Source organism: Salmo trutta, chromosome 14, assembly GCF_901001165.1.
Source record: "Salmo trutta chromosome 14, fSalTru1.1, whole genome shotgun sequence".
In the NCBI taxonomy this organism is placed as follows: domain Eukaryota; kingdom Metazoa; phylum Chordata; class Actinopteri; order Salmoniformes; family Salmonidae; genus Salmo; species Salmo trutta.
The window spans coordinates 5594081-5611973 of NC_042970.1; the positions used below are offsets into that span (position 1 = coordinate 5594081).

Here is a 17893-nt window from a genome sequence, read left to right on the forward strand (position 1 = left end):
TTACATATAGTACACCGTATTCTCATCCCTCATCACTGCTAATAAATAATGACCAGTTGAAACATCAATGAGCCAATAAAACAAGATCTTTAATGTTTAGCATTATTATTAATAATAAATGAATTCCACATCACAGGAAAAAGCATGTGTTGTATTTACATCTGCAATCCACATCACTGTTGATTCATGCTAACACAATATATACAATAAATTACTTTTGCAGTAATTCAAAAGGTTTTCGTATGCCGTAAGAGCCGTAGAAGTAGCCGACTGTCCAGATTTGTCTGATCTTTGATGGAAAAATACACAAAATAATGAAGCATAATGAAAAAAGTAAAAATATTTTTGTGTTTGTCAATGTTTTTTTTTTTTTTAGGTTTTAAAAACACATTTACATCAGAAAGTACAAGGCAGACAATTAATAATCACAATCTATACATGGCCCCTTTTAACCTTATGAATCCACAGCATGGTCATAACTACTTACAGAAGAGAGAGAGAGAGAGAGAAGAGCCTGACGAGGTGGTCTGGGGAAAAACAACTGTAATGATTTCAAAACTGTTTTGTAACCCCCCCCCCCCCCATTTGTAGGAATCAAATAAATTGGGAGGTTTTGCATAGGTCATAGGTCATACGCATAAACATGTTCCTTCATATATTTTTGGCTCTGAAAGCATGCTATTCATGAGTATGTAAAATAATATTTTTTTTTTAAATGGAAAGTTACATGGAAAACATGAGGGGGAATTCCTGCTATTTCAGCAACATTGCTCATAGAGATATAGTTGCTAATTAAAACAATCTAATGGTATTGCACTGGCTTCTACCATCTGTGGAGGACACACTATCTAATCAAATACATTACGCACGCTACCACTAGTGACTATATTAACACTCTTACACTTAGAAATCAGGATTAGTGGCAGTAGATTAGGAGTGGCAGCAGGCCTGGAGGTAAAATGGTGAACCTGCAGGGGAGGGAGGGAGGATGGGAGGGAGGACGGGAGGGGGGGCGGGAGGGAGGGAGGGTGTGAGAGCACCTCTTTGCTGACCATGTGAGGGAGGGAGGGAGGGAGGACGGGAGGGAGGGAGGGAACGGGAGGGAGGATGAGAGGGAGGGAGGACGGGAGGGAGGGAGGACGAGAGGGAGGGAGGGAGGAAGGGAGGGAGGGTGTGAGAGCACCTCCTTGCTGACCATGTGAGGGGGCTGATTAACCCCTCTGCTTGTATGAGCCTGGAAAGGAGCCAGCTGACTGTGTCTGTCTCTCTGTCTGAGTCCCCCTCTCTCTCACAACCAGTGAATAACCTTGGTTCATGTTCTTTTAACCCTCCCTCCCTTCCATCATCACAAAGAGTACAATCACCACATAACGGACACAAAACAACCTAGAGGGACAGTAGTAGTGGGACATTGTTTTGAGTGTGTTATACAGGGGGGTTAATAAATACACAATATCATCTTATGTATGACATTGTTATATATGGAATACATCAGCTACACAGAAGCATTAGAAAATAAATTAAATTCAGTCGATTCATTTAAAAATAAAAGTCATTCTACATTAGGAGACATGCGCCTACTGTATACCCCATTACTGAGACAAGTAAATACTGATTGTAGCCATGTCCCTTCTGAGAAAGAGGAAATATACATGATAGAATCTACAATGAGAGCTGGAGGACATGACAACATGACAACAGGAGGACATGAGGACATGACAACAGGAGGACATGACAACAGGAGGACATGACAACAGGAGGACATGACAACAGGAGGACATGAGGACATGACAACAGGAGGACATGACAACAGGAGGACATGACAACAGGAGGACATGACAACAGGAGGACATGACAACAGGAGGACATGAGGACATGACAACATGACAACAGGAGGACATGACAACAGGAGGACATGACAACATGACAACAGGAGAACATGACAACAGGAGAACATGACAACAGGAGGACATGAGGACATGACAACAGGAGGACATGACAACAGGAGGACATGACAACAGGAGGACATGAGGACATGACAACAGGAGGACATGACAACAGGAGGACATGACAACAGGAGGACATGAGGACATGACAACATGACAACAGGAGGACATGACAACAGGAGGACATGACAACATGACAACAGGAGAACATGACAACAGGAGGACATGACAACAGGAGGACATGAGGACATGACAACAAGAGGACATGACAACAAGAGGACATGAGGACATGAGTACATGAGGACATGAGTACATGACAACAGGAGGACATGACAACAGGAGGACATGACAACAGGAGGACATGAGGACATGACAACAGGAGGACATGACAACAAGAGGACATGAGGACATGAGTACATGAGGACATGAGTACATGACAACAGGAGGACATGACAACAGGAGGACATGACAACAGGAGGACATGAGGACATGACAACAGGAGGACATGACAACAGGAGGACATGAGAACATGACAACAAGAGGACATGAGAACATGACAACAAGAGGACATGAGGACATGACAGCTGGAGGACATGACAGCTGGAGGACATGAGGACATGACAGCTGGAGGACATGAGAACATGACAGCTGGAGGACATGAGAGCAGGAGGACATGAGAACCTGACAGCTGGAGGACATGAGAGCAGGAGGACAGGAGAACATGACAACAGGAGAACATGACAACAGGAGAACATGAGGACATGACAACAGGAGAACATGACAACAGGAGAACATGACAACATGAGGACATGAGGACATGACAACATGAGGACATGACAACAGGAGGACATGAGAAAACTATCCCAAACAAAAGAGTGTAGGTCTACTGTATGCAGAGAGAGAGAGAGAGCGAGAGAGCGAGAGAGCGAGAGAGCGAGCGAGAGAGAGCGAGCGAGAGAGCGAGAGAGAGAGCGAGAGAGAGCGAGCGAGAGAGCGAGAGAGCGAGAGAGAGCGAGCGAGAGAGAGCGAGCGAGAGAGCGAGAGAGCGAGAGAGAGCGAGCGAGAGAGCGAGAGAGCGAGCGAGAGAGCGAGAGAGCGAGAGAGCGAGAGAGCGAGAGAGCGAGAGAGCGAGAGAGAGAGAGAGCGAGAGAGAGAGAGCGAGAGAGAGAGAGCGAGAGAGAGAGCGAGAGAGAGAGCGAGAGAGAGAGCGAGAGAGAGAGCGAGAGAGAGAGCGAGAGAGAGAGCGAGAGAGAGAGAGCGAGAGAGAGAGCGAGAGAGAGAGAGAGAGAGAGAGAGAGAGAGAGAGAGAGAGAGAGAGAGAGAGGAGAGAGAGAGAGAGAGAGAGAGAGAGAGAGAGAGCGAGAGAGAGAGAGAGAGAGAGAGAGAGAGAGAGAGAGCGAGAGAGCGAGAGAGCGAGAGAGAGAGAGAGAGAGAGAGAGAGAGAGAGAGAAGAGAGAGAAGAGAGAAAGAGAGAGAGACAGAGAGAGAGAGAGACATCCACAACACAACACCTGGACAACAAGCTGAAAGAAGCAAGGAGTGAGATGAGCAGCAGCATCTGATCCAGGATCTGTGACTGTGAAGCATCAGCAGTGTTGTAACAAGACAGATCAGTTCACTTAGGTAGATACAAGAGATAGTAATTGGAGGCAGGGTGGAGGATGCTTACAGAAATCAAAAAGTGGAATAATCTGTACATTGTGATCAGGGCTGAATAGTCAATAAGTATAAATGACTAGAAACAAGGATGTCTTTAGGTCACAGTCCCTTCTGTCTGTCTCTCTCTGACCCCTCTGCTCCTTGGTAGTCCAATGGGCGGTACTAGCCATTGTATTATCATTTTCCACTGTGTACATATTGGTTTGTTGTGTATTGTTTGTTGTTGGAGCTCCGAACACAAGCATTTCGCTACACCCAAAATAACATCTGCTAAATATGTGTATGCAAACCAATACAATTTGATTTGAATAGACGTTGAATTGACATCCTGTACCCAGTGTGTTATTTCAATGAATGAACATGCACACATAAAAAGTACCAAATAAAAAGGGAAAAACTAAAACAAAATCACATAATATTATAATAGTTAATATTAATTTGCCTATACATTTCAGCCATCTAAAATGTGTCATTCCACTTGTGCACATCACCAAGCGGCTACAGTGACTTTCAATGCCCTTGTCTTAGTCTAGCACATTACTATGTTTCTATGTCGTCATCGTCAAGCCATTATCGCGGCATTATCGAGTCGTCGTCAAGTCATCGTCAATTCATTATCGAGTCATCATCAAGTCATTGTTGAGTCATCATCAAGTCATTATCAATACATTGGCACGTCATTATCGAGTCATTATCAAGTCATTATCACATCGTAATCAAGTCATCGTCAAGTCATTATCAAGTAATCAATTCTCCTCAGTCAATCCAGGATATAGGGATTCATTTATAAATAATCTAATATTAATATAACTATAACTACACATAACAATAAACTGGCAGGTTTCATCTCCTCTAAAAAAATATCGCCTTTTCTCTGTACTGTATTGTGTAATATGCTGCCAACTGAATGGGAAACTGACCTTAATAATAAACCAACAGACCCCTTATATAGGGCACGAGCAGCCGTTTAAAACGGGATATCTATTCACCAGACTGTTATGTCCTAATCAACTCTTTATAGTGGCTGGCTGATCTGGCTGTGGCAGGTAGCACACAGCCATAAAATACGACTACTGTGTAATGAAGCCTTACCACGGTATTTAAGCCTCTGACTGTCTGTCTGTCGAGGAAGAGCAGTGCCACAGGAAGTTGTGCCAGAGTAAGAGGAAGTGTTAAGGAGTATGTGACCTGACGTTTTGTATTAGTTCGTAAACCCCCCTCCGTCTCTCTCTATTCATCAAACTATTATCTCCTCCCCTCCGTCTCTCTCTATTCATCAAACTATTATCTCCCCCCCTCCGTCTCTCTCTATTCATCAAACTATTATCTCCTCCCCTCCGTCTCTCTCTATTCATCAAACTATTCTCTCCTCCCCCCCATTTTTATTTTTCTCAGTAAAAGCCAGTTGCATCGCTGAGTGTATCAGCGTTACATCAACACTACAAAAAGTACGGTCAGTTAGTAATATGTATCGCTTACAGGAAATGAAAATAACAAACAACCGTAATGTTAAGATCACCTGACCTCAATAACATTCATCATCTCTCCAAACTCCTCCCCCCCTCTATACCCTAATAAAACCCGAGACTTCACTTAACCCATCTTCATATATATATATATATATATATATATATATATATATATATATATATAAATGAAGATATATATATATATGAAAATGTCTAAGTGTGAATAGAATCAAATGTGTTTTTAACATTTATTAAATAATGTAATAATAATGTTATTATCATATTATTAATAAATAATAAGTAATATTTATTATTAAGTTGCTAAAGTGCAACTTGTCTATATAAAAAAATAAAAAAAATAATTTTTACTCTACTGAGGTTTGCTTCAGTTTAATTCAATTCATTAATTAAATGTCTGGTTAAATGTGTGGTTCACAATCCATGAGCTCCCTGCATGTGGACCTGAACTATCAATAAAAGAAGAAATACTTTTACAGAATGATATGTTTTCTAAAAGGTAGTTCCCATCATCGGTGTGAGTTAGTGACACAATTCATAGAAAGGACATTCAATATACAATATAAGAGTTTGAAAGAATAAGCAATCGAAAATGGAAAAGACTTATCATTCCAAAGATGCATTTGCAAACAAACACGTTTAGATGTGTACAATTAGATCACAGCTAGCATTCGTCAATACCAAAATAGGATACTCTGTGAGAAGGAATGAAGTGGAAGGAGGGGGATCATTTTTTTACCATTCCCCTCTATATCACTGGCCCCTCAGAGAGACAGGTCCTAACCCAGGCCCTAACACTGGCCCCTCAGAGAGACAGGTCCTAACCCAGGTCCTATCACTGGCCCCTCAGAGAGACAGGTCCTAACACTGGCCCCTCAGAGAGACAGGTCCTAACCCAGGCCCTAACACTGGCCCCTCAGAGAGACAGGTCCTAACACTGGCCCCTCAGAGAGACAGGCCCTAACCCAGGCCCTAACACTGGCCCCTCAGAGAGACAGGTCCTAACCCAGGTCCTATCACTGGCCCCTCAGAGAGACAGGTCCTAACACTGGCCCCTCAGAGAGACAGGTCCTAACCCAGGCCCTAACACTGGCCCCTCAGAGAGACAGGTCCTAACCCAGGTCCTATCACTGGCCCCTCAGAGAGACAGGTCCTAACACTGGCCCCTCAGAGAGACAGGTCCTAACACTGGCCCCTCAGAGAGACAGGCCCTAACCCAGGTCCTAACACTGGCCCCTCAGAGAGACAGGTTCTAACCCAGGTCCTATCACTGGCCCCTCAGAGAGACAGGTCCTAACACTGGCCCCTCAGAGAGACAGGTCCTAACACTGGCCCCTCAGAGAGACAGGCCCTAACCCAGGCCCTAACACTGGCCCCTCAGAGAGACAGGTCCTAACACTGGCCCCTCAGAGAGACAGGCCCTAACCCAGGCCCTAACACTGGCCCCTCAGAGAGACAGGCCCTAACACTGGCCCCTCAGAGAGACAGGTCCTAACACTGGCCCCTCAGAGAGACAGGCCCTAACACTGGCCCCTCAGAGAGACAGGCCCTAACACTGGCCCCTCAGAGAGACAGGCCCTAACACTGGCCCCTCAGAGAGACAGGTCCTAACCCAGGTCCTAACACTGGCCCCTCAGAGAGACAGGCCCTAACACTGGCCCCTCAGAGAGACAGGTCCTAACACTGGCCCCTCAGAGAGACAGGCCCTAACACTGGCCCCTCAGAGAGACAGGCCCTAACACTGGCCTCAACCATTTCTGAACCATGGGCATGTTCAGGAGGATATAAAGTTACAGAACATTCAGATAGAAATATATAATGTAGAACAGATATGATTGTCTGTCAGATGGAATGGGGTGGGGGAAATCAGGTGTCAGCTCTATTCACACTATTTATATCTGAAACGTTCACAAAGATTTACATCACTGACTGAATAAACCCCAGGCCTGCTCTTTACTCCTCTGTGATGGCGTGCTCCCACGCCACCTTGGCCTGCTCTTCCTTAGAGGTGATGAGAGGCTGAGAGATCTTGCGTGGCATGGGCCTGGGCACGAGAATACACCCTTCCTCAGGGATACACCCCTCTCTCAGGTAGGGCTTGGGGGGCAGGGCGGGCGGGGGCTCCTGATGGTAGTGGGGCAGGTTATGGATGTTTAGGGCGTGGGCCTCTGGGAGGACGGGGATAATAGGGGTGATGATCGGGGTGACCCACCCAGGGGCGGAGTGGCTACGGCAGGGAAGGGGCTTGGAGACATCCAGGACCTCTGGCTCGGAGACGCTGTATCGGACAGGCAGGTAGGAACTAGAGGGGGAGTCCATTCCCAGGTCTTCTCCGTCTATGGCCCAGATAGAGTGCACCGTGCTGGGGGTGATGGAGACAGAGTCCAGGGTGCCTGCTGGGTGTCTGTTGGCAGTTCCAGGGGGCTCGGTGGAGCAGGACTGGCCCAACAAGTTGCTCTCACTCAAGGAAGAGACGCCGGAGGAGGCGCTGCCAGAGAGGGTGGAGTTACTGCCATCCAGGCCGGACTGGGGCTGGGACTGGGACTGGGACTGGGACTGGGGACTGGTGGGCGAGGCAGGTATAGGGTGCAGGGGTGACTGTTGGAGGGAAACAAGCGGGACAATGTGTTAATTCTCATAGATAAGCGGGACAATGGGTTATTCTCAGATAAGCGGGACAAAAGAGGCGTTAAAAACAAAAAGAAAACGATTATGAACAGATATAAAGCAAATACAAGCCAGCCAAACTGCAAGACAAATATTATAAAAACACAGTTATACATTACAATACATACACTTATAAACCTACACAAAAACACACAGTAAAAAATTGACATCTTTGTTGTTATACGATACGCTACAACCAAGTGCTCTTTTTAGCCATGCTTGGGCATTGATCCTGAAGGGCTGAGATACTAACGGAGACATGCACAGAACAGACCAGATCAGACCAGAAAGGATGGTAGGCTACTCTAGCCCAGGGCGGGTCAGGGAGGGTACCTTTCGTAAAGAGGAGCGCGCAGGGAGAGCTGGAGGGAGGTCGTTGTTCTGGTGGTGGAAAGCATCAAAATGCATGGAGAAGTGTCCTATAGGAAGAGACACACAGCAGGACAGAACAAAATGGGTTGGTTGGAGAAACACACAGAACTAAACCAGGGAGCGAGAAGGAGAGGAGGGAGAGAGAGTGAAGTAGAGAGAGAGAAAAGTAGAGAGAGAGATGGAGGGAGGGAGGGAGGAAGGGAGGGACGGAGAAAGAGAGAGAAATAGGAAGAGAGATACATAGACAAAGAGAGGGGGAGCGAGAGAGATGTGGAGAAGGATAAACAGGTCTCTTCACTAGGCTACATAAGTCATTCTAGTTGAAAGGCAGGTTGGGGTAGATTGGGGCGGCAGGTAGCCTAGCGTTGGGCCAGTAACAGAAAGGTTGTTAGATTGAATACCTGACAAGGTAAAAATCTGTCATTCTGCCCCTGAACACGGCAGTTAACCCACTGATCCCCGGTAGGCTGTCATTGTAAATAAGACTTTGTTCTTAACTGACTTGCCTAGTAAAAGAAAGGTTAAATATATATATTTTTTTAAAGATGGTGTGGAGGGGATCAGGTAAGATCAGGGGTGTGGTGGAGGGGGGTAAACACTGTGCCGTTGACATACCTTTCGATGTTGTGCATAGCATTCACACCACAGGTGTCCAACTCATTCCATGGAGGGCAGTGTGTCTGCTGGTTTGGTTATTTCCCTTCTATTTATGAGGCCTTCCATGGAATGAGTTGGGACACCTGTGGTTTACACACTAATTATGCTAGCTAATTGACTTGCTGCTCGTCATCAGTGTTTACCCACCTTTCTGAAACACAATATGCCTGGATAGGATGACACAGGACTGGCCCTTTACAACATAGAAACACAGGGACAAAGGAGAGCCTCAATCACAGACAGATCACTGGTCGACGGAAGTTGAAGGATTCCTGGGGGATCTATTGGAATCAGAAACTCCCAACAAGCTGCATAAAAACTACAACAAACTGCATCAAACCATTTGATGTTGCGAATTATTTTAATGATTACTTCATTGGCAAAAGTGGGCAAACTTATGCCATCAACGAACAGTGAGCCAATCGTATTCAGGCATAAAAAAACTAATAATGAAAGAAAAAGCATTGCAAAGTTAGTTTTGGAAAAAGTACTGTGTTTGACCAAATGCAATGCTATTTCTCTGTAAACAAATGAACAACAGACTTCCAGCATGCTTATAGAGAAGGGCACTGAACATGTACCGCACTGACACAAATTACTGATGATTGGTTGAAAGAAATCGATAATAATAAGATTGAGGGAGCTGTACTGTTAGATGTCAGTGCAGCCTTTGATATTATTGACCATAACCTGTTGTTGAGAAAACAATATGTGTTATGGCTTTTCAACCTCTGCCATATTGTGGATTCAGAGCTATCTATCTAATAGAACTCAAAGGGTTTTCTTTAATGGAAGCTTCTCTAATGTCAAACGTGTGGTAAAGTGTGGTGTACCGCAGGGCAGCTCTCTACTCTTTTCTATTTTTACCAATGACCTGCCACTGGCATTAAACAAAGCAATGTGTGTCCATGTATGCTGATGACTTAACCATATACGCATCAGCAGCCACAGCTAATGAAGTCACTGAAACCCTTAACAAAGAGTTGCAGTCTGTTTTGGAATGGGTGGCCAGTAATAAGCTGGTCCTGAACATCTCTAAAACTAAGTGCATGTCACGTCCTGGCCAGTATAAGGGTTAATTGGTATTGTAGTTTGGTCAGGACGTGGCAGAGGGTATTTGTGTTATGTGGTCCGGGGTGGTGTTTTGGTAAAAGGGTGTTTGATTTAGTATTTCCGGGTTTTTGGTTTATGGTCTATGTTTTTGCACTTGCTTTGTGAGCCTGCAAAACTGTTTGCTGTCGTGAGTACTGTTTTTTGCGTTTTCCAGTGGATACTTTACTTGTTTTGTTAATTAAAGAAACATGAGTGTCCACACTTCCGCTGCGTCTTGGTCCTTCTCTCTCATGTATGACATATTCAACGATGAGTACGACTTATTCTGTGACAGAATCTCCCACCAACAATGGACCAAGCAGCAGAGAAAGGAGCGCGAGAGATGGGCTCGCGGGGGGAAGGAGTTCTGGACCTGGGAGGAGATCAAGTCGGGGAAAGGACCCTGGCGGAAGGATTCCCAGGTCGAGGAGGTAAAGCCAGCCGGTGGACGGAGTCGCAGGCGGCGGTCAAGGAGACCCGGAAGACACCCCCAATACATATTTTTGGGGGGGCTAATGGGGTGGTCCGGAAGGGCAGAGGAAGAGCCCAGACCACTGCTCTCGTGGGGGATGACGGCGGAGGAAGAGACGAAGATGATGAGGCAGTTGATTGAGGACCTGCAGAGGGAAGATCTGGAGGAGGAGCCATGGTATGCGGAGTTGCGCGCTGTGTCGCCAGTGCGCCCGCACAGCCCGGTGCGTCCGGTGGACATGCCCAGCACATGCCGTGCTAGGATGGGAATCCAGCCAGGACGAGTGGCTAAACCGGCTCCACGCTTCAGGTCACCAGTACGTGTTCACAGTCCTGTCTGGCCCGTTCCTGCTCCCCGCACCAGGTTAGTGGTGCGTGTCCCCAGTCCTGTCCGGCCCGTCCCTGCTCCCCGCACCAGGTTAGTGGTGCGTGTCCCCAGTCCTGTCCGGCCCGTTCCTGCTCCCCGCACCAGGTTAGTGGTGCGTGTCCCCAGTCCTGTACGCCCAGTACCAGCACCACGCACCAGGCTTCAAGTGCATAAACCCAGCCTCGCCAGTCAACAGTCACTAGAGCTGCCCGCCAGTCAACAGTCACCAGAGCTGCCCGCCAGTCAACAGTCACCAGAGCTGCCCGCCAGTGAGGAATCGCCAGAGCCGCCCGTCAGTGAAGAGTCGCCAGAGCCACCACTAGTCAGGAGCTGCCAGAGTGGCCAGACTGCCCCGAGCTGCCAGAGTGGCCAGACTGCCCCGAGCTGCCAGAGTGGCCAGACTGCCCCGAGCTGCCAGAGTGGCCAGACTGCCCCGAGCTGCCAGAGTGGCCAGACTGCCCCGAGCTGCCAGACTGCCCGAGCTGCCAGACTGCCCCGAGCTGCCAGACTGCCCCGAGCTGCCAGACTGCCCCGAGCCGCCAGACTGCCCCGAGCTGCCAGAGTGGCCCGAGCTGCCAGAGTGGCCAGACTGCCCAAGCTGCCAGAGTGGCCAGACTGCCCCGAGCGGCCAGAGTGGCCAGACTGCCCCGAGCGGCCAGACTGCCCCGAGCGGCCAGAGTGGCCAGACTGCCCCGAGCGGCCAGACTGCCCAGACTTCCCCGAGCTGCCAGACTGCCCCGACTGCCTGGAACGGCCAGAGCCGGAGCCACCTCCAGATATAGGTGGGTTGGGGAGGGGGGGTGTAGCACAGTGCCGTCGTTGACGGCAGTCACCCTCCCTTCCCTCCCTTTAGTAGGGGGGAATTTTTCTTTTGTTGTTGTTTGGGGTTATTTTGTTAAGGTGCTTCCGGGGTTAGCACCTTTAAGGGGGGGGTACTGTCACGTCCTGGCCAGTATAAGGGTTAATTGGTATTGTAGTTTGGTCAGGACGTGGCAGAGGGTATTTGTGTTATGTGGTCCGGGGTGGTGTTTTGGTAAAAGGGTGTTTGATTTAGTATTTCCGGGTTTTTGGTTTATGGTCTATGTTTATGTATTTCTATGTGTAGTCTAGTAAGTGTGTTTCTATGTAGAGTTAATTGGGGTGGACATCCCAATTGAAGGCAGCTGTGTGGTGTTGCCTTTGATTGGAAGTCCTATATTAGTTGGGTGTGTTTGTGGGAGATTGTTCTGAGTTTAGCCTTGTGCCTTGCCAGACTGTCTGTAGTTCGTTTCGTTGTTTTGGAGTGTTCTTTTTGATTTAATAAATGTTCAAAATGAACAACCGCATGCCTGCTGCGTTTTGGTCCTTCTTCACCGACGACAACCGTGACAGTGCATTGTATTTGGTACAAATCATTCCTTAAGTTCTAGACCTCAGCTGAATCTGGTAATGAATTGTGTGGCTGTATAACAAGTTGAAAATACTAAATTACTTGGCATTACCTTAGATTGTAAACTGTCATGGTCAAAACATATAGATTCAATGGTTGTAATGATGGGGAGAGGCCTGTCCGTAATAAAGAGATGCTCTGCTTTTTTGACACCACACTCCAAAAAGTCCTGCAGGCTTTAGTTTTGTCTTATCTTGATTACTGTCCAGCCGTGTGGTTGAGTGCTGCAAGGAAAGACATAGTTCAGCTGTAGCTGGCCCAGAACAGAGCGGCACGTCTTGCTCTTCTTCAATGTAATCAGAGGGCTGATATAAATACTATGCATGCCAGTCTCTCTTGGCTAAGAGTTGAGGAGAGACTGACTGCATCACTTATTTTTATAAGAAACATTAATGTATTGAAAATCCCAAAATATTTGCATAATCAATTTACACACAGCTCTGACACACACACTTATCCCACCAGACATGCCACCAGGGGTCTTTTCACAGTCCCCAAATGCAGAACAAATTCAAGAAAGAGTACAGTATTATATAGAGCCCTTATTGCATGGGACTCCCTTCCATCTCATATTGCTCAAATGAACAGCAAACCTGGTTTCAAAAAACAGATAAAGCAACACCTCACACCTAACCTAGATATTTTGTGTCTATGTATTGACATGTAGGGTACGTGTGCCTTTTTAAAAATTCATGTTTTGTGTGGACCCCAAGAAGAGTAGCTGCTGCTTTTGCAACAGCTAATGGGGATCCTAATAAAATGCAAATATACCAAAACTGCATCAAACTCCATGATCAACTCTGACATGGACCTGAGACTGCTGATCACAGAGGGCTGATGGTTAAACAAACACACACATGCATACATATACACGCACACAAACAGCATCCAACTGCAAGGCGCTACAGAGGGTAGTGCGTACGGCCCAGTACATCACTGGGGCCGAGCTCCCTGCCATCCAGGACCTCTATACCAGGCGGTGTCAGAGGAAGGCCCTAAAAATTGTCAAAGACTCCAGCCACCCCAGTCATAGACTGTTCTCTCTGCTACCGCACGGCAAGCGGTACCGGAGCGGCAAGTTTGGCACCAAAAGGCTCCGTAACAGCTTCTACCCCAAAAGCCCTAAGACTGCTGAACAGTTAATCAAATGGATACCCAGAGTTTCTGCTACCTACAAGTACTTCAATCAATCAATCAAATCAATCAATCAATCAAATAACCAAACCTACATGTACATATTACCTCAATCAATCACCCCAACTACCTTTTACACTGACTCGGTACCGGTACTCCTTGTATATAGCCTGTATATTGCCTCGTTATTGTTATTTTATTGTGTTACTATTTTCTTTATATCTCTTTGTAAATGTTTGTCCTTTTTAACTTCATTGTGTGAAAGGGCTCGTAAGTAACCATTTCAAGGTAAGGTCTACACTTGTTGTATTTGGCGCATGTGTCCCAAATTTTTTTTTTTTTTTTTTTTCATTGGCAAGATTAGCACATTTATGCATGACATGCAGCAACAAACACTACACATCCAAGTATATATGACCAAATCATGAAAGACAAGCAACGTAATTTTGAATTCCATAAAATGAAAACATTTTTGTTGTCTATCAACAAGGTCTGATAACTTGGATGGAAAATTACTGAGGATAATAGCGGAGAACGTTGCAACTCCTATTTGCCATATTTTCAATTTAAGGCTACTAGAAAGTGTGTGCCCTCATGCCTGGAGGGAAGCAAAAGTCATTACGCTATCCAAGAATAGTAAAGTCCCCTTTACTGTCTCAAATAGCTGACCAATCAGCCTGTTACCAACTCTTAGTGAGCTTCTGGAAAAAATGGTGTTTGACCAGATACAATGCTATTTCACAGTAAACAAATTGACAACAGACTTTCAGCACGCTTATAGGGAAGGACATTCAAAAAGCACAGCACTTACACAAATGACCGATGATGATTGGCTGAGTGAAATCGATGATAAAAAGATTGTGGGGTGGCTGCTTGACTTCAGTGCGGCTTTTGGCATTATTGTAGTCTGCTGCTTGAAAAACGTATGCGTTATGGCTTTACACCCCCTGCTATATTGTGAATAAAGAGTAACTTGTCTAACAGAACATAGAGGTTCTTTAATGGAAGCCTCTCAAACCCCTTTTACTGGTCAGGACGTGACAGTACCCCCCCCCAAAGGTGCAGACCCCAAATGCACCTTAAACGCAAAGCTGGAATCAGGAATTCCCCAGGGTAGCTGTCTAGGCTCCTTACTTTTTCAATCTTTACTAACAACATGCAACGGGCTTTGTGTAAAGCAAGGTGTGTATGGGGATAACTCAACACTATACACGTCAGCTACAACAGCGATTGAAATGACTCAACAAAGAGCTGCAGTTAGTTTCAGAGTGGGTGGCAAAGAATAATTAGTCGTAAATATTTCTAAAACTAAAAGCATTGTATTTGGGACAAATCATTCACTAAACCCTAAACCTCAACTAAATCTTGTAATAAATCATTTGGAAATTGAGCAAGTTGAGGTGACTAAACTGCTTGGAGTAACCCTGGATTGTAAACTGTCATGGTCAAAACATATTGATACAACAGTATCTAAGATGGGGAGAAGTCTGTCCATAATAAAGCACTGCTGTACCTTCTTAACAACACTAGTTTTGTCTCACCTTGACTACTGTTCAGTCGTGTGGTCAGGTGCCACAAAAAGGGACTTAAGAAAATTGCATTTGTCTCAGAACAGTGCAGCACGGCTGGTTCAGAACAGGGCGGCACGGCTGGCTCAGAACAGGGCGGCACGGCTGGCTCAGAACAGGGCAGCACGGCTGGTTCAGAACAGGGCAGCACGGCTGGCTCAGAACAGGGCAGCACGGCTGGCTCAGAACAGGGCAGCACAGCTGGTTCAGAACAGGGCAGCACGGCTGGCTCAGAACAGGGCAGCACGGCTGGCTCAGAACAGGGCGGCACGGCTGGCTCAGAACAGGGCGGCACGGCTGGCTCAGAACAGGGCGGCACGGCTGGCTCAGAACAGGGCGGCACGGCTGGTTCAGAACAGGGCGGCACGGCTGGCTCAGAACAGGGCGGCACGGCTGGCTCAGAACAGGGCGGCACGGCTGGCTCAGAACAGGGCGGCACGGCTGGCTCAGAACAGGGCGGCACGGCTGGCTCAGAACAGGGCTGCACGGCTGGCTCAGAACAGGGCGGCACGGCTGGCTCAGAACAGGGCGGCACGGCTGGCTCAGAACAGGGCGGCACGGCTGGCTCAGAACAGGGCGGCACGGCTGGCTCAGAACAGGGCAGCACGGCTGGCTCAGAACAGGGCAGCACGGCTGGCTCAGAACAGGGCAGCACGGCTGGCTCAGAACAGGGCAGCACGGCTGGCTCAGAACAGGGCAGCACGGCTGGCCCTTGGATGTACACAGAGAGCTAACATAATATTCATGTCAATCTCTCATGGCTCAAAGTAGAGGAGAGATTGACTTCATCACTACTTGCATTTATGAGAGGTATTGACATGTTTAACTACTAACACACAGCACAGAGACACAAGCATACCCCACAAGACATATTACAAGAGGTCTCTTCACAGTCCCCAAGTCCAGAACAGACTATGGGAGGTGAACAGTACTACATAGAGCCATGACTACATGGAACTCTATTCCACGTCAAGTAACTGATGTAACTGATGTAAGCTGTAAAATTAGATTAAGAAAACAGATATGAATACACCTTATCGAACAGCAGTGAAGCAACACAAACACAGACACATGCATACACACAAAAACATACTCACTATACAGACACGTACACATGCATTTTGTATTGTAGATATGTCGTAGTGGTGGAATAGGAACCTGAGGCCACACAGTGTGTTGTGAAATCAGTGAATGTATTGTAATGTTTTTAAAATTGTATAACTGCCAAAAAAATTGTTGGACCCCAGGAAGAGTAGCTGCTGCCTTTGCAGGAACTAATGGGGATTTATAATAAACCCCAGGAAGAGTAGCTGCTGCCATGGCAGGAACTAATGGGGATCCATAATAAACCGCAGGAAAAGTAGCTGCTGCCTTGGCAGGAACTAATGGGGATCCATAATAAACCCCAGGAAGAGTAGTTGCTGCCTTGGCAGGAACTAATGGGGATCCATAATAAACCGCAGGAAAAGTAGCTGCTGCCTTGGCAGGAACTAATGGGGATCCATAATAAACCCCAGGAAGAGTAGTTGCTGCCTTGGCAGGAACTAATGGGGATCCATAATAAAACGCAGGAAAAGTAGCTGCTGCCTTGGCAGGAACTAATGGGGATCCATAATAAACCCCAGGAAGAGAAGTTGCTGCCTTGGCAGGAACTAATGGGGATCCATAATAAACCCCAGGAAGAGTAGCTGCTGCTCTGTTATGGTTCAGCCCCTGGTTCGACCGTGATCTTGCAGAGTTACTCCACCTCAAGAATTGCATTTGGCGAAAGGCTTGGCACACGCACACTCAGGCTGACTGGCTCTTGTTCAGGCAAATGAGAAATAAGTGCACTCAGGTTATCCAGAAGGCCAAATTGAGTTACTTTTTGGGTCTAGCCCCAAGAAGTTCTGGAAAACAGTTAAAGACCTGGAGAATAAACCCTCCTCCTCACAGCTGCCCATGTCCCTTAATGTTGATGATGTGGTTTCTACTGACAAGAAGCACATGGCTGAGCACTTTAATCACCACTTCATTAAGTCAGGATTCCTATTTGACTCAGCCATGCCTCTTTGCCCATCCAACATTTCCTCATCTCAAAATACCACAAGACCATATTCCCAAAATATCAGCAATAACAGGAATATGGTGGTTATGTACATACAGTGGCTTGCGAAAGTATTCACCCCCCTTCACATTTTTCCTATTTTGTTGCCTTACAACCTGGAATTAAAATTGTATCATTTGATTTACACAACATGCCTACAACTTTGAAGATGCAAAATATTTTTTTTACTGTGAAACAAACAAGAAATATTACAAAAAAATGGAAAACTTGAGAATGCATAACTATTCACCCCCTCAAAGTCAATACTTTGTAGACCCACCTTTTGCAGCAGTTACAGCTGCAAGTCTCTTGGGGTATGTCTCTATAAGCTTGGCACATCTAGCCACTGGGATTTTTGCCCATTCTTCAAGGCAAAACTGCTCCAGCTCCTTCAAGTTGGATGGGTTCCATTGGTGTACAGCAATCTTTAAGTCATACCACAGATTCTCAATTGGATTGAGGGCTGGGCTTTGACTAGGCCATTCCAAGACATTTAAATGTTTCCCTTTAAACCACTCGAGTGTTGCTTTAGCAGTATGCTTAAGGTCATCGTCTTGCTGGAAGGTGAACCTCCGTCCCAGTCTCAAATCTCTGGAAGATTGAAACAGGTTTCACTCAAGAATTTCCCTATATTTAGCGACATCCATCATTCCTTCAATTCTGACCAGTTTCCCAGGCCCTGCCAATGAAAAACATCCCCACAGCATGATGCTGCCACCACCATGCTTCACTGTGGGGATGCTGTTCTCGGGGTGATGAGAGGTGTTGGATTTGCGCCAGACATAGAGTTTTCCTTGATGGCCAAAAAGCTCAATTTTAGTCTCATCTGACCAGAGTACCTTCTTCCATATGTTTGGGGATCTCCCACATGCCTTTTGGCGAACACCAAACATGTTTGCTTATGTTTTTCTTTAAGCAATGGCTTTTTTCTGGACACTCTCCGTAATGCTCAGCTCTG

The 17893-nt window shown here is 46.5% G+C and overlaps 1 protein-coding gene across 1 annotated transcript in view; it reads right to left on the bottom strand.

Annotated features, from left to right (window-relative positions):
* Nucleotides 1-5436: 5436 nt before the first annotated feature.
* Nucleotides 5437-17893, bottom strand: part of LOC115207174 (dedicator of cytokinesis protein 3-like) — a 225727-nt gene continuing 213270 nt past the window's right edge. The window contains exons 43-44 of the mRNA XM_029774158.1: nucleotides 8093-8178; nucleotides 5437-7690 (exon numbers count right to left, since the gene is read on the bottom strand). Coding sequence (XP_029630018.1) covers nucleotides 7046-7690; nucleotides 8093-8178 — 731 coding nt within the window. The 3' untranslated portion in view covers nucleotides 5437-7045. The remainder of the gene's footprint in view (nucleotides 7691-8092; nucleotides 8179-17893) is intronic.